Source organism: Pleurodeles waltl, chromosome 8 (assembly GCF_031143425.1).
Source record: "Pleurodeles waltl isolate 20211129_DDA chromosome 8, aPleWal1.hap1.20221129, whole genome shotgun sequence".
Taxonomy (NCBI): domain Eukaryota; kingdom Metazoa; phylum Chordata; class Amphibia; order Caudata; family Salamandridae; genus Pleurodeles; species Pleurodeles waltl.
In genome coordinates, this window is record NC_090447.1 from 1,193,095,188 (window position 1) to 1,193,118,636 (window position 23,449).

At 44.6% G+C, this 23,449-nt stretch overlaps 1 protein-coding gene across 1 annotated transcript in view; it reads right to left on the minus strand.

The window, feature by feature from the left end:
• Window positions 1-23,449, minus strand: part of LOC138250515 (fibrinogen-like protein 1) — a 227,151-nt gene that overhangs the window by 63,890 nt on the left and 139,812 nt on the right. Inside the window, exon 4 of the mRNA XM_069205465.1 lies at window positions 7,030-7,189. Within this exon, the coding sequence (XP_069061566.1) occupies window positions 7,030-7,189 (160 nt within the window). The remainder of the gene's footprint in view (window positions 1-7,029; window positions 7,190-23,449) is intronic.

The following is a 23,449-nucleotide window of genomic DNA, read 5'->3' on the forward strand; positions in this document are numbered from 1 at the left end:
GCTGGTGCAGTTTCCTACTTTCCGTATATTAACATGAGATACATATAAATGTAATGCTTCTAAATGTGAATCATTTACGTCGTAGTTATTCCAACAATTTGGCACAGCTTTATCCTTGATAGAGCAGACATTGACACTCAGTGGGTGTAGATGTAGAAGTGCCTTCTAAGTTCATAAATAATAGAGGAAAAATGCACCAGAGGCTTCCTGTCTGGGAGTTTTGAATCACCACTCTGGATGACAATGACAGCCTATGTTTTATCTATGGGAAACTTTAACAGTGTAAACAAGCGAGATGTGGGTGGACCTTTTCACGTGTTCAATAGAAGCTGACCCTACATACTTGAAGTGAGTGTGGATGCCCACAGAAGCCTGCTAAATTACTCCCGGCATCTTAGATCTCATGTAAGATTGGCAACAAGAGCCCTGCACTGACAATTCCCAGTTACTGACCTACCAACTCATCTGCGAGTCCCATGACTAAGGTGCAGGACATGGTGTAGCCATGAATGTACATCTCTCACTAACAGGAAACAAACAGAACCATGTCACTGGCCTTTTTTTATCTGCCTTTGTTTTGTAAAGCCTTGCCTTTTTAAAATCTTTAATCAATGTTGTATGGGACAGCATTTTCAGTCAACCAATAGGGCCCAGCGGAGAGCTGGGTGCAGTCCAGTCTTTCCGCGGGTGCTTTCGGGCCGGAAGATGACAGCTGGGGTTAGGATTGGGCTGGGGCGGGGGAGGGTCTGAGGTGATAGTATTTAAGGGGGTGGGGTGGGATGATCAGCCTCTTCGGCGCTGGCTGTCTCACTGCGCGAAGGTTGCCGATCGGGTCAGTGGGTAGGACGTTTTTCTCTAAGTGGTAAAACACATAAATCATGGCCACGGGCCACGATTTAGAGGCAGTTTGGGCCGCGCTTTGCCTTCTAGACGAAGCCGGCCGAGGAGACCTGCTCAGGCCTGGTGTCCTCAACCAGGCTTGGGTAGCATTACTGGCTCACATTTCTGAGCAGGGGGACCAGCCCATACAGGTCAGGCAAATGAAGAAGACACCTGGGGACTGGAGCAGCCCTTGGACATTACACTGGGTGGGGCCCCAGCCAATGGTCACAAAGGGGGCAAGGGGCAGGTGCCCTAAAGGAAAGGGAAAGAGGGTTAGTGCTGGGGAGGGGGCGCCTGGGGCGCCAGGGCAAGGCAGCAGGTGTGAGTTAGCTGGCACAGGTGAGGGGGTACAGACAGAAGAGGGCAGTGGGGCTAGGGGCTGTTGGTGGCACAACAACCCCTTTCCACGGATTGGCCGTCTGTTGATATAGAGGCTAGGATACAGGAGCAGCGCAAATTGGTGGCAGAGACGGAACTCAGGTGGGCCAAGCTGTGCAGGGTGAGGGGGAGGCTGATGGGAAGTCCAGGAAGGCTAAGAGAAAATCGGCTGGGGTTAGTGGGGGTCAGGAAGAAGGGCGTGGGGCAAAGAAGGGTAGTTGGGTGTGGATTCCACATGAGCAGGAGCCAGTGCAGAAAGCTAGTGCAGCTGGTGGGTTTGGCAGCGTGACGGCAGCAGCTGGCGCAGAAGGCCAGGTGCGGCGCTTAGAGTCAATGCCAGCGTCAGTGGCTGGCAGGAAGGTGGCAAAGCCAACGGGGTGCAACACGGCCTCGTGTTGTTGGTAGGAAGCGACAGAGGGGTCTTCGGCGGCCTTCTCGTCATTGTGGGATCACGTAAAGTACACGGCTGGCTCGCGCCACAGGGTGTCAGGTTGACTGATGAATACGGTATGGTGGATACAGCTGGTGCTGATAACGGAATGGGTATGGATGAGGACAAGATGATTGAGCTGGATTATGAGGAGGATCCTGACAAGTGGGGAGAAGGGGAACTTTGAGAGAAGGAGGTGTGCGTGAGACCAGGGAAGTGGCAGGGGCTCAGGAGCGGCGCAACACCCTCTTCCATTCATATTTTTCAGGCATCAACATCTACCACTCAAGCACAAGAGGTCTCCCGCAAGGATGGAGGCAGGTGTAGACCAAGGCTGGACGATGCAGTGACTGGTCGTGGGGTTCAAGTTAAGGGAGACTGGTGGGCACCATGGGGTGAACGGAAGGGTAAGGCTGGTGCGGCACAATACAAATTCATTGGTGTTGGTGAAGATTCCATACATGCGCAGCCTTCAACAGGTACGGTAGAGGCAGGTGAAAAAGATAAACGAGGGGATGAAGGGACATTGGTGCAAGGCAAGGACGTAGATGCAGGGGTTAGCGGAGAGAAGGCAGAGGAAGATAAGGGAGGGGAAGGTCATAAGAAGAGGCTCCCATACATGGGACTCGCCATGCCTTTGGGTTCACATGTCGCGGAAAAGATTAAGGTGACGATATGGAAATATGAGTACGTGGATGTTTTTAAACTATTGCACAGGGACATCCACACAAAGGAATGGTCGAAGGAAGAGGAGTGGTAATTGGCAAGGAGGCCATGCGTTCCAATAACTATGGACAACTGGACCTCTGCTTTTTTGATTTACGCCACTATATACTGCGAGAAATACTTAGAAATGGCCATTGCCATGTTTAAACACATGGACATTATTCAGAAAGCCCAGCTACATTTTGGGGGTTTGCATGGTTAAATTATGATGAAGAGTTCAGGGCCCGAGTTAGCAGAAACCCTGGGTGGATGTGGATTCGGAGTTGTGGATGCAATGGATGGCATCCTCACATTCTGCGGCCTCCACACATACAGCTAGTGGTCTCCCAGTAGTCTATAAGCCGTTTCAGCAGCATCCCGCTCCGGGAGGGGTGGGTATGCCTCAGAGGGCGCAGGTGTCCACCTCAGGAGCATGTTGGAATTTCAACGAGGGGTTTTGCTTCAGGCACCCTTGTAAATTTAAACACGAGTGCTCCAAATGTGGGGGTAAACCCAGCCATATGCAAATCAGTCTCGACCCTGTTCCTCATGAGAACAGTCCAGAACTGCCAAGCCAGGTCCTCACTGGACCGGAAACAAGCATCCTAAGACCGGTTTCAGGGTATCACCCTTCATCACCTAGGCTAGCTTGAATCCAGTGGTGCAGTGAGCACGGGACCCACGTCTGGGCATACCCTTCCCACTTGGGGAAACAAATGCAAAAAAGAACAGATGATGGACGGAATGCAGAGCAAATCAACCATTCACCCCTAGTCACAAAGATCTGGCTTTAATCCATTATTTGTTTGCTCACCACGCCACCCCAGGTTGGATACGGCCATATGCAAATCAGTCTTGGCCCTGTTCCTCATGGGAACAGTCCAGCCCGAACTGCCAAGCCAGGTCCTCCCTGGACAGGAAACAAGCATCCTAGGACCGGTTTCAGGGTATCTCCCTTCATCAGCTAGGCTAGCTTGAATCTAGTAGCGCAGTGAGCACAGGACCCACGTCTGGGCATACCCTTCCCACTTGGGGCAACAAATGCAAAAAAGAACAGATGATGGACGGAATGCAGAGCAAATCCATCATTCACCCCCAGTCACAAAGATCTGTGTTTAATCCATTGTTTTTTTGCTCATCATGCCACCCCAGGTTGGACCCAGCCATATGCAAATCATTCTTGACCCTGTTCCTCATGGGAACAGTCCAGCCTGAACTGCCAAGCCAGGTCCTCCCTGGACCGGAAACAAGCATCCTAGGACCAGTTTCAGGGTATCACCCTTCATCAGCTAGGCTAGCTTGAATCCAGTGGCGCAGTGAGCACGGGACCCACGTCTGGGCATACCCTTCCCACTTGGGGCAATAAATGCCAAAAAGAACAGATGATGGATGGTGACATTAAGGCAGCTTTTCGGCTGCTCCCCATCCACCCGGATAATTTTTCTTTGCTGGGGATGCAGTTGGGGAGGGGGCTTTTATGTGGACAGGGTTCTTCCCAGAGGGTGTGCGATTTCTTGTGCGCTGTTTGAGGCTTTTAGCACCTTTTTGCAGTGGGTTTTTGTTCAGGTCCGTGGGCAACGGACGGAGCACACTATTTAGATGATTTCCTGTTTGTAGGAACAGCACAGTCGGACTTGTGTGGCAGGGCTCTGCGGCAGTTTGAGCGTCTGGCTTTGGAATTTGGGGTACCTTTGGCCCCGGAAAAGACGGAGTGCCCGAGTTGCATTTTGACCTTTTTGGGCATTGAATTGGACACAAGAGAGCCTGCTGGCTGCAAAGGTGGAGGAGATGCTGCTATTTTTGACAGGGATCAGGATGAAGCATAAAATTGAGTTACGAGTGGCGCAGCAGCTGCTTGGTCTTCTGAATTTTGCGTGCTGAGAGGTCAGGAGGGGCAGGACTTTTTGTAGGTGTATGGGCTTGGCAATGTCAGCTGCATCTCTGCTGCATCACAGGATTAGGCTTACCATGCGGCTGCAAGAAGACATTAATGCATGGGACCTGTTTTTGACGCAGTTCAACAGCGTCTCCATGTTTTTTCTGGAAAAGGACACCGTTTGGCAGGTGCAGATTTTTTCGAATGCAGTGGGAGCAGCTGGACTATTTGGGGATGGGGATGGTGCGCGGCGACATGGCTGGCACAATGGTTGAGGCAAGGGAGGAGCATTGCATTTCTAGAATTCTTTCCTTTGCTGGTGGCATTGTCGGTGTGGGGGGATTAGCTGGTGAACAGGTCAATGATGTTTCACGTTGGTAATTTGACGGTGGTTGAATTGGTGAATAGACAGAGAGCTAAGGATCTGAGGGTGCTGCGCTTGCTCAGGATATTTATGTTGCGTTGCTTAACTTTTAATATCATATTTAAGGCTGCGCACATTCCTGGGATAAACTATTCCATTGCAGATTCCCTGTCTCATTCGCAGTGCCAGCATTTCCGACAGTTGGCACCCCGCGCAGTGGAACACAAGACAGCTATCCCTGCAGACATTTGGGAGTGGGGCATGTGACAGTCATGCGACTGGTGGAGAGGTCACTAGCGGACTCAACCCTCAGGAGTTACCACCTGGCATGGCTGGAAATTCAGTATTTTGAAGTTTACAAGGGGAAGTTTTGGAGTCAGGAACAGGGAATTTTAGAGGCGAGGGTGATGCGATTTGTGGTGTTTCTGATTCAGAGGGGGTTATCGCCCACCACGATCCGGAGCAAGTTGGAAGGAGTGTCTTTTTATGGAAAATTGTTTTTTGGATGGGATCCTGCAAGGAATGATATCTTGGGCAAGATGTTGAAGGGGTGGGGGAGAATCTGCGCAGGATCAGTTTATGTTTGGGAGGCAGTTATATTTGAGTTACTCTTGGAGATCTTACACGTGTTGCCAGTTTGCTGATTTAATGCCAATGAAGTGGCATTATTTCGTTTATGTATGATACAGATGTTTTTTGGTGCATTTCATGTGTCTGAGCTGTTGGGGGCGGGGAAAGGGGGTAGTTTGAAAATGAGTGAGGTCCATCGTCACAGTGAAAGGTTGGGGATCTGGTTGCGGCACTCGAAGATTGATCAATTGGGTAAGGGTAAATGGATATGGTTGGAGCAAGGGGGAGTGCCAGAAGCATGCCCAGTACGGGAATGGGACAAGTTCAAGGAAAACAGGCTGAATACAAGGGATAGTGTGTTTATTCATGAGAATGATACGAAGGATACATCTTTCCAGCTTTTGTCTGTGATGAGAATGGGTTTGAGACGACTGGGTAGACAGGCGGGTAATTTCGGCACTCATTCTTTTAGGATTGGCGCAGCGACGGAAGCTGCCAGGTTGGGGTGGGACTGGGATAGGATCAGGCGCATTGATCATTGGCGTTCAAAATGCTGTGAGAAATATGTACGTTCTTGAGAGGTTGAGGGGACGGGTATAGAAACTTTGTGGGTAGAGAGCGATTATTGGGTGACGCTGTCAGATAGGTGGGGGGTTTGTTTTTCTTCCTGACAAGTGTTTCTCTTTCCAGGTTGTGTAAGTGGCCCGGAGAAACATAAGGCGATCACGTGGTTGTTCGGACATTCTTTTATTCACTGGGGGGTGAAATTTGCAGAGAGACAGGTCTATGAACGATCTTTGGGAATCCCGAGTAGCAGGCATGACGTGCTGAGGTGGGGCAATTTGCTTCCTTTTATCACATTGATTATGCCGACATGGGGATGTCCTGATGTATTGGCTTTACATTTGGTAGAGAATGACCTAGTGCGTCTCTCTGGGCTCACCCTACTGCAACACATGCAACGTGAATTGGTACTGATGAAACGCAACATGCATTGGACCTGCTTGGTATGGACAACATTTGTGCCACAAAGGAAATGGCGTGGAGCACAAAAACATCGGGCTATTGAGAGGGCCTGGAAGAAGGTCAACAGGGCTATGAGGATGTTCTGCTGGGCGCAGGATATTAAGGTGCTGACACACAAAGGGATGAAGGAAGAGGAGCAGGTGCTTTTCAGGGACGGCAGTGTCCATCTCTCGGTAATGGGGAATGCACATTATATCATGGAATTGCACTTCATGCTGACTAACTTGTGGGGAGAAAGATTTTAGCGTTGTGAAAATGATGAAAAGGCATGATGAGTTACAGTGGGTTCGCTAGTGGGCAGCAAAACGCCAATTGGGTTTGTGCTGGGTGGCAGTAGATGGGGGAGGGTGGAGAGTCAGATGCTGGCTTGTCCACCCTTCCAGGGAGGAAAAAGAAGCAGATGTAGGATGACAGATTGGGGGAGGCCCAAGTCAGACAGGGGATCCGAAGAAAAGGGGAAATTGGGTGAGCGAAGAATACGTGGTGGATTGAAGTGAGGATGTAAGAAGGGGAGTTACACGTTTAAGATAAAGTTATCATTCAAGTTAAGTTTATACTGTTGTGTATCATGATAAGCAAGCCTGTCCTAATAAAGGGCCTTTTACACTACAACAAAGGGTGTCAGAGTCTATGTCCCGATGAGTCATTTTTACGGTGCCAAAATCTTTAAAAGTGCAAGAAGATAACTTTAAAAGTTGTGTAGGATTACCCCTATCCCCTTTTCATGAATTTAACTTAAATGTGCGGGAATGACGCACACATAGCATAGCATCAGGACCACAAATAAGACATTGCTACCTATTAAAATTCACTTTGCCGTTGCTGCGGCGTTGAAGAACAGTCCATCCCCCGCCGTCAGACATGTCACAGTACACCAGGAAAGGTTCCTTCTCTGGCCTGGGCCTGATCCGGAAATAGCCACTCGTGGTTTTTCTGCTTTCAAACACTGTGGAACAATCTGAAGAAAAAAACAATTGATGAAGTAATACGCCCAACACATGCTGTGCAACATTAATGCAAAATAGATATGAGCCAAAGCAATGGTTCTTAGGCACTCATGGTAGGCGACAGCTACAGTGTTTGACGTGAAAACATTTTCAAAGACAACAAAGGAGAAAGAGGATTCCATAGCGCTAACATCAGAGCAACCTCCCTACTCATAAAACAATGCACACATTAACAAGCTGACAGACTACTCCATAAAAGAAAAATGATTTATCTACCTGAAGGGGTTGTTTGTGTGTCTCTGACTTTCTTGTAAAACATTTTTTTTTTAAAAGGATGCAAACCTCTCACCCTCAGTAGGTTCCATGCTTCATCATAGGAGTGTTCCAACTGGTGCTAACTGGCCTCACCCAGAGCTCCAGGTTAGAAACAAGTGCAAAGTGTGAAGAGTTGTAGGTGGATATAGCATTGCATTAAGAAAATAATAAATAACTATATCTTATTAAGGCTAAATCCTATCTTACAGGGTTAGAAAATGGCAGGATAGAATGGGATAAATAGTAGTTGTTGAGATACATTCCCCATCTCTATAACAAAATAAAATGTTTCTACCATGCCTTGCATATAACAACATCTCTGGGCTTTCATCGGGACCGAGGTGAACCTTCTGAGCAGTATGCTGTTTGAACTACCCTATTTGTCCGATCTATCTGGTGTAGGTGAATTTGCAATATGACCTATCTGTCAAAGTAATCCTCCTTGCTGGATTCTGTCCTAAGCAGAGAAAACCACAGTCTACAGGCCACTGGAGGCTGGAGCCACCTGCCTCCCTCCCATTGGTTGCGCCATATAGGGTTTGTATTCCAGTGCTAGCATATTGATAGATTCTCCCAGCCTCCACTTTTGCCCATCCTTAATACCATTTTTTTCCGCTCATAATCCTTCACACATTCATAAACACTTTGCGTAACAACAGTCCACCTCATAGCAGGTCTCACTGGGGCTGCCTCCAAGCAGGAGCACGAACAACATGGACACAATGAAACAGCAGCTGGCTGTCAGAAACTTTCCTAAAGCAGTAATCTGGGACAGACAAAAGAGAAGGCATAGCCTAGAAATGTCTTCGCCTTGAACAACAGAAACTTCAGTGCGACCCTTGAACCTTACCATCTACCAAATGTCAGTGCCAAGGAAGAAATAATCAGCAGCCCCTTGCTAACTAAGTCTTCATTAGCGTTTTAAAAAGTAGCCTTACTCCATTCTACGCACTCCACTGTTTAGGTCTCCACCTTCCAGGAATGCAGTCAATATTTTTCACTATCTGTGGAAACTATCCTCACCCTCCATTTTTTGCTATGCTAACCCAACTGGCATCCAAAATGAATACCATTGACTTTAATATCCCCAGATACATGCAAACACAGCACACACACATCACACTCACACAACAAACAAAAACTCTTTCACTCACTCTCTCTCTCACTACCATACATGTGTCACAGGCTCAATGTACAAGCATAAGCACACAATATAGACATCGGATGTCAGCACACAGTGTTGGATCTCACATAACACTGGAACTTTACACAAGAGGGTCAGTAGGTCAGACCATCCTTAACACACATATAAAGGTTTGGTTACACTACACATGTGTCATGGTAAACCCAGAACAGGGAGATCAGTCCAGTATTTACAATAATGCCTTGGTATGCCTCTCAAGCACACTGAAAGGTCCTGTAACTCACATTGTCAGGAACAGGGCTGGGCCTCTCTCCACACACTAAAATAGCATTCCAAAAGGGACAAAATTAAAGTCACCCAGTCGGGCACTCATTGCAGCATGCGCATATACCATGCAGGTATACCCAACACTTTATCAAACCGAGGGGCTAATTCAAATTTTAGGCAACAGAGTAATTACCATAGACATGGCAGAATACCTTAATCCCTCCACGGCGAGGGTTCTCCACCTGCTGTATTTAGAAATGCCCATTGCCACTGTGGACATCTCTTGCTTTTCCACAAACTGCTCACACCGCAGTTCCTTAAAATGCATAGTAAGTTTGACAAACGGCTCCGTCAAAATGATGGAGCCGTACATCAAACTTAAAAGTTTTTTTTTATTTTCAAAAGAAAAGTGTGATTTTCTTTTTGAAAATAAAAAGAACAACCCAATCATCATGGGAGAATTCTCTCATGGAGAGGGGTAATTTAAAAGTTTTCACTGTCCTTTAGGACCACATTTCTTTTTATGGCGGTGACAGACAGTGAAAACTGGCCACGTGTCTATCAACTCTAGATAGGATGGGCAGACACATAGCCAAACCTCCCAGGGGCCTTACTCAATCTGGCAATCAGAGGTGTGTGTAAGTGGCAGAGAAGGAATAGTGTCTGCTGTATACACACTGAAGGCCCTCAAGGGGCCAGACTTTCAGGTTGGCGGAAAGGTGACTATGTTGCAGTTGTGAAGAAGTATCCTTTCTGCCTATTAATCAGTCCCCAAGTTAGAAAAAAAAATTCCTCCTCAAGACTGTATAACCCAAATGCTGTATCTTCTAACATCTTTATGCAAAGAGCAACAGCACATACAAAAGGCTTGTTAGGGCTCCTTTGAAATATGGCATCCAAAATTATTATAATTCCATGAGCTCAATTTCATCTACTTTCCTGGTAATCTTCATCCTGGTATGCAAACATCAACATCCCTTTGAGACTCTCTAATGTGGTGGTTCAACAGACAAACTTGTGAAAGGAGTATCCTTGCATCATCAAACGGTGTTGACCCTAATAGATACTAATTAGATGGGCTGGAATCTGAGGGATCTTTCTGTGTAGGGTGAGTGGTCTTTTTCAGAAGCCCTACAGTTCTCCAAAAGGAGGGAACTGACTGTCACTCTAAAGGCCTTACTGGTTTTGGTCCAACATCTGGAAAGGAAGCCCTTTCGTTTAAGGACAGATAATCAGATTTCAAGAGTGTACATAAACATCCAGGGAGAAACAAAGCCATTTTTTCTGAATCAGGTGGCATGGGAAATGTTCAGGTTGATGGAAGTCATTCTCCTGTCTCTGCCAGTAGTTCATCTCCTGGTGAAGGAGACTGCGCCTGCCAACCCCCTCAGTCACCAATTCCCATCTTCTGTCCACTTCTGTCTCCATTAGAACATTTTTCAAATATGTCAAAGGACGGGAATTATTCCACTGGCTCTTTTTGCCTCTCAAGAAACCACTTCTGCTCTGTTCAGCAGCACTATGCTTCCAGGATTGGGCAGTGAATGCTCTTTCTCTTCCCTAACCTTACTGATTCTGGCTTGTGCACTAACAAAGATTCAAATGGAGAAGAGTTAGTCCTGATGTTACCAATTTAGCACAGAAGTCCACTGCTGCTTCTTCTTGCTCTAGAGAAGAAACCTTTATGGGTGTACTGATATGCCTCTTCTACCTGTCAAAACCCTAAATCGACCTCAACTAAGGGTTTGGAGTTTGAGAAGTGTTGCTTACTGCAGTTATGATTCTCAAGGGAAGCTGATTTAATATACGGCATAGAAATCCTGTGAAAAACATTAACAACAATTTGCTTCCAGGTGTTCCTCTAAAGGATTACATCTAAAGAATTGCTGCCCTTTCTGTATTCTTGATTTTGAAAGAGATAATTTTTAACAGATTTGTCAGTGTCCACGCTAAGGGTGCAAAGGCTTTCAGATCTTCGATTTAAGATCTATCTTTTGTTGCATCTTTAGCATCATGGCTTTGGCACAGTTTTTCCAGCTGAAAAACAGTTATGGACTCTACAAACCCTCCATGGAATTTACCTTTCATTTTAAGAGCTTTGGAAAAAGAGCCTTCTTAACTCCTTTCATTATTTTAAACTTATGGTCTGCAAAGTTTATTTTTTTTAGTTGCTATAACTTTAGCCCACAGAGTAGGTGAGAGACTATTCCAAGCCATGAGTCATATTTATTTTACCTGATAAAGTCATTTTTGGGTCTGGGTCAACTTTCAGGCCCAAGGTAGGTTCTGATTTCCATCTCTTCCAGGAGATGGCACTTCCAGTATTTTGTTCTAATCCAGTTTCTGATGTAGATTCCTGGTTAAATTGTTCAAACATATATAGGGCTCTATCAATTTACTGAGAATATACTTCAGTTTTTTGTAAAAGAAAAGTCACTTTTTCCAAAGTTTGATCCATCGTGAAAAACCAATGACAAATGCTTAAACAGATGGACAGGTCTAGCTACTACAAAAGCATGCTTATTGTTGGAGATCCCTCTTCCAGTTCCCATTGAGGAAATATTTACACAGGTATGGCTACTTACTGGGTAGAATCAAAAGCTGGTTCTTTGACCATATGTTTCACAGCATCTTGACCTGTTCCAGATACATCTGTAAATCATATATGTACGTCACAATGTGAGGCGATATATATTTTCTGTTGGAAGTCCCTTTCTACTGCTTTTGGATTAATTATATTGAAAACTCTTCACAATTGAAGTATGCTTCAATAAACTGACATAGTTAATATTTTCTAATGTGATTTTGTATCATACATACATTTGGTTAATATATTAGCTTGGTACGTCCTCAACTGTTAGAAATGAAAAGAGGAAGGGAGACGACATGGAAAGGTTACATAAATTTACCACTAATCTTCATTAGATCAAGTCTCAATTTTCTCTTCTCGGTCATCATATCCTCTGCCTCAGCTTTGACCTCCCTGTCTGCTTGGTATTGCAGGAAGTGACAACGGTTCAGGCAGGAAGTTAAAGTCAGAGGGAATTAATTTAAATTATACTTGTGAGAACAGATGAGGATGTCATGACTCAATGTAATTAAGATTACTGGTAACGCCAAGGCTAAATTGCCAAAGTCCCGGCTGGATTAAACAAACAAATTCATTACCACAAATGTCAGGACCAAACAAAGAAAAAATGAATATTATTCTCAGTATGTATGAGTTGTAAAATCAAGCCTTAAATTTAACAGCCACCTACTGCAATAGAGCGATATCAGTGGGTGGGCTGTTGCAGGAGTGCAAACTTTGTTTATGTTTTCTTAATGATTTTCTAATGCACTAATCATTGGTGAATTAACATGTGAAAACGGGTGACTTTTGTAAATGGTCGCCATATTCACTTTTGTTCTCTTTCTCAGCAAAAGTCAGTTAAAATCATAGTTATTTTCCGCTGCTCAATACCTACAGAAAAAGTGTGATTAGTAGCTCATAAATGTGTAAATTGCTACCCCTAGCGGGTTGCTGTGTTGTCTTACAAGGTCAGATTTATTAAGTCATTGCACAAGTTTGAATGCTCTATTGTTTGAAATTGTCACTACTACGTGGTTTCTTCCTTGAGGATGGAAGTAGATGTTGCAAGTTGAGACGTTTCTTCCTGAGAAAAGAAGTTTAGAGGAGATGGAACAATGGAGTCACAGAGGAGACGGAAGAGGAAAAGTTACTGTTATGCCTTGGTTAATGTCGACGTCACTGTATTTTAGATTATCAAATAAAATGACTATTGGTTGAATCGTAAATCACCCCATATACTGACCAATCATAGACTTTTCAAAATTTAATATAACGATCTGAGTAGGATTTTCTGTAGGTCATTCTTATTCTTACTCTTCTAAATGGTGGTTTGAGTCATATTAGAGATGTGGGTTTAGCTGTCGATAGGCCCAATTCACTGAAGACTTACCTGATGGTGTCCCCTTGCTGAAGTAGACTGCATGTTGTTGTCCTATGGGTAATGTATGAAATTGCATTGATATATGTCTCTCTTTTGATTTGCAGGTAACAGACGCAACTTATAGTTTAATTGCTACATAATAATAATAATAATGTATTTTTTTAATAACCCGAGCTAGTGTGATTTTTCTAAATTTGTGTTTCTAAATTCTTTTTACATGAAGTTCAACATGTTAATGCTAATTTGTGGTTAGTGAGGGAATTTATCTTCACATGCTCATTATATACATTGACATTCTTTGATCGTTTGCACTGATGTATACTTTTCCTTTGTTGCCAATTTTAGTGTTATTAATCAGTGTTATGATACTTGAGATTATTTGTTTGATTGCTTTGATTAAACTCAGTTATATAAGACGATCTAATCAGCCATTATTGATTCTATATGCTTATCATTAATGTTTGAGAGTTATTTTCGTGACATTAACATTGTTAATATAGGGAAATAAATTCACAAATCTTCTTAATAAACCGGTGTGGTTATTGTTTGATGTTTAGATCTCTGAATACTTTGGTTATTGTTGATGACTATATTATCCATTATTGACATCCCCTCAAACCTATGTCGCTTCGATCCATTGGCCTCTAGCGCAAAATCTACTATTCAGTTTGAAGTAATAGCTAGGATTAGTTGCCGCTGCAGCACTGTCAACAAGCTCCCATTGAGCTCGACCAAAGAACATCATCTTCATTTTTTAAGTCATGTTTATGTCTATGTGATTTTCGGTTTTGAGGGGTAGAGCTTTGAGAATTTTTGCTTCTTTAACAAAGCCTCAAACAGTGATTGTGTCAGACAGGTGACTGCATCCTGATTCTTGCACTGGATGGTTAGCAATGTCTGTGTGTCGTCTGCTAACCTCTAAAACTTGAGGTCAGGCCAAGCTGGACAGAAAAGATACAGAAGTAGGAAGAAGGACAAAAGTGATGAGCCTTACGGAACCCCATAACCAAGGGCTCGAACATTGACCCACAAGGGGAGCCAAAATTCTGTAGACTATCAGGCCAAGTCCTGGATAGAACCATCTGGTATAACAGGAGGTGATGGTGGAAAGAGTCAAATTCTGCTGACAGATCCAATAACATCAGTGTCCAGACACAGCCGTCGTCCATGTTCATTCTTAAATTGTCAATTAATTCAGGGCTGGAACCCTGCTTCTCAGCAATTATGATCACTTTTTCCAGCAGCTTGGCTGGGAATGCGATTAACTAAAGTGCAGGATCACTGCCGCCCAACAATGGGCTCTTCAGGGCAAACAATAGCAGATTCATGTCCCATGTTATCTCATTTTTGACTGTCAAGAGACGTTTACACATTCAAGGATCATTTAACATGCCAGTCAGTTTAGTATTTTAGATAAGAGTGCCTAACTCTGAGATGAAAAGGGCATGGAAGTTCTTAAAAAGTTATAGCCAACTCAGCTCCAGGCGTGAGGCTCATGAGCTTGTGCCCTATCAACATCATAATTAGTATGATACACTCTAATTCAATTGATCTTTGTGTAAAAAAAGTGTGACAAAGTTTTGATGGGGGTTTAGATCGTAACTTATTTTGTAAGCCTGTACGTGGGGGTACTGTGTTTTCCCAGGTCTTAAAGGTTTCCTTCAGGATGTCCTCAGCATTATTGATTGTTCTATAAAAGTTATGTTGTTGAGGGTTTTACTAAATGTTTGAAGTTCTTCATTTGTGTAATGTAGACAGTTTTATTTTTCTGGCTATCACTTTAATTCTTGTTCAGCCCCGGTTTAAGTAGTAACATTTTCATTTTTTATGCTGCTGTATACACCATCTGTATTTCAGAAATTTGCAAGAGGTAGTTGTTTGGAAGAAGAGTCACTTCATAAGGTGGAGACTTATGCTACATTTCGACTAGGTTTGTGCCATAGAAATAACGCATACATACATACATAACAACCAGTGCTTAATTTTTGCTTGTTGTTTCCGGTGCTGAGCACCAGCACTTATTTTTGAGGGCTGGCACTTAGTCTTCTGCCCCAAGCATTTGCTGTGAACAAAAGACAGGTGGGAAAGAGGGAGGAAGGGAAAAACGTAACAATGGGAGAAAGCAGAAAGCTGCAAAAGTGAGTTGAAGGGGCAGGGAGTGGCTTTAAGTGGTTTGAAGAGGCCCGAGATGGCTTCAGGATTACACTGCCTCAGTATTCTGTGTTTCCACATTTAATTGCAGCAGCCGCACGTTTGCGAGGAGGGCTTTGAGCACCAGCACGTTTTTATTTACAAATTAAGCACTGATAACAACGTTATTTTACATCTCCGGTTGTCCTAGTAAACTATCAGGGTTTAGCATATTAAAAGGAGATAACGTGTTCCTATGTGTTGGATACTTTTTCTGAGGACACCAAATTCCACTCTAGAGAAACACTTGAAAGAGGCGCTAAATTTTGTTTCTATAATTTGGCAGTGCGTTTAATGAAATGGTATACAGAAATGGTCACTGGTTGGTGTCACATTAGTCTTACACAGTTGGGATTATTAATGTAGGCTAGGCTAAATACTTCCTACTTCAGGATACATGAGACAAAGCTCCCTAAGGTCATTTCATTTGATAGGAATAGTCTGAGTTTCCATCCATATCTTGATGACACTCTGGATAATTAAGTCACTAAGGGTCACATTACAAGTGTCCCTATGTTATGGCATGATAATACTGCACGTGGTATTTCCGTGCATTTCAGGGGCCATTACAAACTACAAAATCTGGAATGGGGAATAACATGCTGAAATTCATTGCACCACAATTGTTCCTGCATGTTTTCTTCAAATCCCAACCATTTTCCGATGAAAGAATCAAACGGCAGAGTAAAATGGCGAGCAGGTTTTAAAAGTGTCCCTGTTCAGCAGGCAACAGCAAGACAGTAAACCTCCGAGTACTGTCAGGGTGCCCTCTCTGCGTCCGCAATCGAGGAGGCAAAAAATGTACTGAAATGGTTTGTATATTATCGTACGAAAGACTCATATTTTATTAAAGTATGTAACTTCTTACTGATTCCCATAGCTGTGCTTTTAGGGGTAACACAGGCTCCATTTTCGCGCTAATGCACTTCGAAGTCCATGTAAACCATCAATTGGGACTTTCTCTAAAACACACACCGATATCTACCAGTATTTTTCGTTAGAATTGAAGGTGTCAACTGTATTGACACTCTCGTCTCTTCCATTTTTTTTATAACTGCTCCTGGATTTCATGAATGACAAATAAAGCTTAAACCTGATAAAACTGGGCTTCTCAGCCTTCCCCACAAACAGCTCATGGCGTCTTCCTTTAGATTAAAAGAAAAACACTAGATCCTAAATAAATTTTCTCCTCCATTATGCCAGCTGAATCTCTTACTTTCAATATAAATAAACTCCTCAATCTAGGCCTCCATGTCACAGAAATTACTAGAAGTGCTAGCTAAATTGCCAAACTCTTCTTCCCGAAATAGGACGTTAAATCTGGCATAAGTTCTCATGGTTACATAAGTAACATGTCGATATCATGTACTCACGACAGTAAAGCCATGAATGTCACGTCAAGATCCTTCCCCCGCCCACCCTCCAAGTAAATCCTTCACTTAGCTGATAGGCTGATCACTAATACTAGAAAATGTGACAGAATCCATCTGTTCAGTGACACCATCAAAGGGCTTCCTTTGGAAACATATCCGATCGCCAAGACGCTTGTTTCGCATATACGACCAGTCACATTGTCACATGGAGTGCACTGCTCACTTCTCTCGGAAACTGACATGGTCTGGAAAAATCAGAAATCTATGGTGTCAGTCTCCACAACTTCTCAGACAACTTCTTTCACGAAAAATAATAATTCGAAACCCACGTTTTCAGACAATATTCGGAGAATCTGGAATGAGCTTTCCACTCCTATTATATTAGAGCCTTGCTTCGGATATTCAAACCTAAGATGAAAGAGCTCATACTACACCCTGTGGATTTCTCACGCACTTGACAAGCTATGAATATTTCCCTGCCATGTGACCACCACTGTGTATATATATTAAACTCCACACCCTGCGATTTGTGTTTTGTACACACGTTCTTGATAATTTATGCAAGCAACGCCCACTGATAAGCACAATGTTGTGTTGCTACCAGGTTATTACCAGGAATTGTGAGTCATTTTACACACCATTCCAGGCACTGTTTTGAATTTCTATTCGGCATCGAATTTTTTTTTAACGTTTTATTGTGTAAAACATAAACAGAAAAATCTGTACAAAACCATACGTTGAATTTAAACGGTCAGATTTCCTCAGCAATACATTAGATGGTAACAGAAGCGAAAAGAGGAGCGCACAATAAGAAAATGGAGGCAAGTTACCTACAAATACAGTTCTAGGACGTGAAGGAGGGACTGACCTATAACTCTGGTTACCTGGTACAGAGGCCGATGACCAAAAACCTTGATCTTGTGAGGTGGAGTGTTAGATAAATTCTTACATAAAAATTAAAAATTCGGAGGCAGAGTTGTAATCTACTTGCAGTCAATTGTTGTTCTGCATAAAGGAGCAGAGATGGAGTGCCGGACACAGGGCAAGGGGAAATTGTATTATTGTACAATGCTTGCAGGGGGTCTAACATTTGTAGATGATGATGAGGATGATGAATGAATTTATTCAGCCTGAACAATAATCCAAGAGGAGCATATCCTGGCGTTGGGAGGCTAAAGCTGAAACCGAATCCTAAAGCCATGCTATTAAATCCCTATATATTGAAATAACCAAGCCTCGATGGCATTGTGAAGCAAAAGGCCGATTGTAGCTCGTTCCATTTTCTGGTGCTAAACAGGATAAGGCTCCCCCGCCAGATCTTACTTTTCTGTGCCTAGGAACCTGTAGAAGGCAAAGCAAGGAGGACCCAAGAGGACATCCCGGAATATAATTTTTGAAAAGGTATGAAAGCTAAAGAGGCCCTTGTTATGGAAAGAACATAATAATACTAAAACTGTACTAATTTTTCCCTAAACTAATCCACCACTAATTCCTTTTGGGTTCCAGAGTAGTGAGCTACTCGCCGGAAAGTGCTTCGACAACTCGTCAGGGGTAGTAAACACTATTTAAATACTATTACAATACAATACAATACAGTGGACTGTGCAGAGGGCCTTAAGAAGAATGTGCTTAGTTCAGGAAGCCAGTGAAGTGCAGCAAACAAAGGAGAAGTATGGGCAGTGCAGTGCTACGGAGACTGAAAAGGATCCGTGCTGTTGCGCTATACACTCTGATGCCATCTGATTTAGGAAGAAGCTGTTGTACCGAGGGAAAATAAGTTGCAGGTTAGGCATAAAAAATGACCACCTGAACTATAACCTTCAAAGAGGCCGGTACAAAAAAACATAATTTTCCTGAGGAGGCAGAGGTAGAAGAGACGAACAGCAGAGACCTTGTTAAGTTGAAAGGTGGGGCACGTGGATTGGTCAAAATGGAAAACTAGGTCGCGAGCAGAGCTACCAGTAGCGTCATCCATGGACGTCAATTCACCAAAATGCCAGAGGTAACGGAAGTAACATCACACACTCTTTCACCTCTACTTTTAATCACACACACATACTTATACGTACACACAAATTCACACTTATATACACTCTCTGGCACATAAACACACTCTCACCGCAAGCACGCACACAACATACATTTAAAAGCATTTTTTACTTACCTCGGCTGCCATGGAAGGGCATATTCTAGCTAATTGTACTTCAGCTTCAGTTCGTGGGAGGGAGAAGGGGCAGCGCGTCACGGGGGAGGGGATGGAGTGGAGCGCAACCAAAATATAAATAAAAAAAAAAAAACATACCTGTTTAGCTGCGTCACACCACCTCCGAACCACTGCTCATCTGAAGGGACAGGCTCAGGCTCCCAGCCTGCCCTGTGTCCAATCCTACTGCAGTTTTCATGCTGCTGGCAGCATGAAGGCAGCGGTAAAATTGGACAGAGAACCCTGGCTGGGCACGCAGAGGCAGAGTGGGAGCCTTTGCCTGCTCTCTCCAATCCAGCACTTCTTCGCCGGTTTGGACAGAGTCTACTGCACGTGTATGTTTGGCCAGCCCGAGACGCACTCCCCCTCCGTCCCTGTCACGCCTTTGGCCACTCCCCTTTTGCAGTAACAACATAATAAACATGGGGCCAGATTTACAAGGTCCTTGCGCCCCTTAGTGCCACAACATTTCTGTCACAAATGTGATGCTAATTTGCCACTACCATAGCACCATATTTAAAAGGTGGTGCAAACTAGGTATGAGCCACCATGTAAACCTTTTACCCTGCAAATGGGGCGTTCCCTGATTAGAAGGTCGCTAAAAATGGCGCAATGGAATCTACAAGATTCCATTGCGCCATTTGTAGGGTAATTTTTAATGCCTGCTTAAAGCAGGTGTTAAAATGAGGCTCCCATTGATTTCAATGGGCCTCTTAACATTATACTGGATTAGCATAATTTTTTTATGCTAATCCAGTATAGCGTTACAATACAGTAAAAAAATGACGCCATTGCCCCTAACATGCACCATGGTACGCCGTATTGTAAACACCATTGTGACATTAGGGGATGCAAGGAGGCCGCAAGAAAAGTGGCGCATCACTTTCTTGTAAATGATGACTATAGTTTATTATGCTTTTACTGTAAATGTTTTGCAGCTGCTGCTGCAGGTGGAGGGCGATGCTCTTGCTCCATAGCGGAGGAGCCGCCCCTCATAATATACCATTATTCGCTATTAGTGTGATAAAAATGACAGAAAACAAAGAGAGTGAAGCCCCAAATTACATCCATAAGGACGAGGTGCCACTGTGTTCCTGGCAATTAATTTGCCCCCTCGGAGGCCAGGGGTCGCAAAGGCAGTGCCAGGGGTAGCACAGGGCAAGCCAGGGGTAGCAGCTGCGACCCTGGCGACCCCTAATGACGTCCAGGGCATCACCAAGAGTAGCTGGCCACCATCCAAGAGAACAGGTGGGGATTGTTCCCTTAAAATCATCACCTCCATCTTGTTGGTGTTAATTTTGAGAGTTTGACTTCCTCCAAGTAATGATTTTAAATAAACACTGAAGGAAGAAAAACATGGCCTGTGAACAGTCACTATCTAGATGTATACTTATTTGATTGTTGCATTTAGTGAAAGTGATTGAATATTCAAAGGTTTGAATGAATCTGAACATTGGAGAGAGAGAGACATTGAACAGGATGGTTCTTAGGGATGAATTCTGGTGGACGCCTTGAGCTAGCTCTCTGACTTAAGAAGAGAAAGGTTCAAGAGATATGGCTTGCTCAGGGCCCGACAGATAGGATGGCATCCCTCCTTGAGCATGGCCATTGATACCAATTTCATGGAGATGAGTCTGAAGAATGGAGTGTGAAACCTTATCAAATGCATTGGAATAGTCTTGTAGAATGAGGGCCGTGGAGCCTCTCACAGCCACAACCTTTCACAGACCATCCAGAATAGCTGCAAAGGCTGGCTCAGTACTCTGAAATGGTTCAAAACCAGACCGAACTGGATTGAGTATAGAATTTGTGTCTAGAAAAGACATGGGCTGGGAGTTAATCTCTTTCTCTAGAATTTTGATTAAAAGCAGGAGTAAGGTGTTAATCCTAAACGTGACTAAGCAAAGCAGTCTCCATACGTTTTTTTTCAAAAGTGGAAGTGCTACTTTTCACCATGTAGGTGCATATCCTGTGAGGAGAATGAGAGTTCTAGAAAATATGCCTAGATGATTTATATGTCCCGGCAGGGATCAAGTGGAGTTCCCAACACTATCAAAAGTGCAAGAGCAGTTGTGTACTCAATGGAAATCGGTTTGAATTCATGAAAAGTGAATTTATGTGATGGCAGAAGACCCGGTTACGCTAAAGCCACAGCATCAGGAGCACTAGGGGCAGAGAGTGAGAGAAAGCACTGCATATTTCAATAACCTTACCATGAAGGAAACCTGAAAGAAAGGTGCACACAGCCTGAGATGGAATAGTGGGAAGGGAGAAACAGGAGGGTTGAAAGCAGTTAGGCGAGTTTGAAGATTTTTCATTTAGCTACTGATGAAAGTTTTCTAACGAACCTTTTAACTAATTTGTCGGACTGGATTTCTTTGAAAAGTGTGGTATTGCACACCCACGCTCATCGCAACTGATTAGACTGCATAATGTAGTTTCTTTTGTACAATTGCATAGCTTTAGGTGCTGTAGTTAGCAGAAAATCATTATTAAGGCAAACGCCATCTGAATTAAGTGGGAGATCGAGGCGGGACCATAGAGCTTTAAAAAGCATGTTGACATTGAAATTATCTGCAAGTTCTTTTTGCCAGAAGGTCAGATTTGTGAATCAATCAATCAAGGATTTGTAGAGCACAGCTAATTACCCTTAGGCTCTCAAGGCGCTGCATGTGGGCGTGCTGCTCAGTCGAAGAGCCAGGTCTTGAGGTCCTTCCTGAACTGCTTCAGTGATTTGGTCTGCTTGAGCTTGAGAGGTAATGTGTTCCATGTCCGGGCTACTAGGTAGGAGAAGGATCTTCTTCTTGCTGTACTTTTCCGGATCTTGGGGACGGCTGCAAGGGTGAGCTGGGCGGAACAGAGATGTCTGTTGGGTACATAGAATGTGAGGCAGTGGTTAAGGAATGCCGGTCCTATGTTGTGCAATGCCTTGTAGGTGTGGATCAGGAGTTTGTATGTAATGCGCTTGTTGACTGGGAGCCAGTGTAGGTCTGAGGTGGGAGGAGATGCAGCTGTGTCTGGGGATGCCTGGCTGCTGCATTCTGGACTCTATGTAGTCTTGATTGAAGTTTCTTGGTGACGCTGGCATAGAGTGCATTGCCGTGGTCAAGTTTGCTAGTGATGAGTGCGTGGGTGACTGTCTTCCTTGTGTCGGGGGAATCCATTTGAAAATCTTCCACAGGAGTAAGAGGGTGTGGAAGCATGATGAAGAGACAGCGTAGACTTGACGGTCATCAATAGAGAGGAGTCCAGGATGATGCCCAGGTTGCACGCATGGTCAGTATTTGTAGGGGGAGGGGGTGTTACACAGAGAGGTGGGCCACCAGGAGGCGTTACAGGTAGAATAGGTGGAGCTGATAATGAGGATCTCTGTCTTGTCTGAGTTGAGCTTGAGGCAGCTGGCCTCCCTGCAGGCGGAAACTGCTCTCATTCCATTGTGGAAATTCCCCTTGGCTTGAACAGAGTCCTTGGACAGGGAGAGGATCAGTTGGGTGTTGTTGGTGTAGGAGACTATGTGTAGCTCATATTGTTTGGTGATCTTGGCAAGTGAGGCCATGTAGATGTTGAAAAGCGTCGGGTTGAGTGAAGATCCTTGGGGCACTCTGCAGCAAGTGTCTTTAGGTTTTGACATGAACGGCGATAATCTGACCATCTGTCTTCTTCCGGTTAGAAAGGACCTGATCCAATCCAGGGCTTTGTCTCAGATGCCGGCGTCGTGCAGTCTGTCGCAGAGGATAGAGTCGGAGACGGTGTCAAATGCAGAGGAGAGGTTGAGGAGGATGAGTGCGGCCATGTCTCTGTGGTCCATGATGTGTATGTCATTGATGGCTGCTAAGAGTGCGGTTTCAAGGCTGTGGATGCTTCTGAATCTGGACTGGGTTGGGTCTAGGATACGGTGTGTCTCAAGGAATTTGGTGAGTTGCTGGTTGACGGCTTTCTCCGGTACCTTGGCTGGGAAAGGGAGCACTGAGATGGGCCTGTAGTTCTTCAGCTCCCTAGGGTCGGCAGTGGGTTTTTTGAGTAGCGGGCTGATTTTGGCGTGCTTCTAGTTTGAGGGAAATGTGGTGGTCTCAAAGGATTGGTTGATGGTTCGGCAGAGCTCCAGTGCTATGGTGATGTTGGCCAGGATGAGGATGTGATGAGGTCATGGATCTGAGGGTGCTCCAGAGTGGATGGAGTGTCCTCCGTGGTGATGGGTCCAGGAGTTCAGTATCTGGTAAGGTGCTAGGTCCGTGGTGGTGAGTGGTGCCGGTTGGATTTAATTCCTGAAGCCCTCGTAGATGTTCTGGATCTTACGGTGAAACAAGGTAGCAAGGTCGTTAGAGAGGTTTTGGGAGTGAGGGATGGAAGAGGTGTCTGTCCTGGGGTTCGTGATGATGGCGAAGAGCTCTTTGCTGTTGTAAGCGCTGGTGTTGAGGCATGCTTGAAAGGCAGATTTTTTGGCATCTCTGATGTTCTGGTGGTGTGTGGTGACTGCATTTTTGTAGGCTGTGCGGTCTTCGGTTGATTTGCTGATCCTCCATTTACGTTACATTTGTCTGCAGGAGTGCCTGGATTCCTGTAGGTCAGTTGTAAACCACTTGGGTGTTTTGCTCTGTTGATTCCCTGCTGTTTTCCTTAGGGGGGCTATGCTGTCGGTGCAGTTTGAGAGCCAGCAGTGTAGGTTGCTTGCGGCTTCGCCAGGAGGTTAGAAGAGTTGCCCTCTCACAGCACTGCAGCCACCATAAAGAAGGGGAAGGAGGCCCGTGGTCCATTCAGCTGGGAGATGGGAGGGTAGGAAAAGCACTTCACCGGGTGGCAGGGGGGCAGGGCTGCAGGGGCAGCAG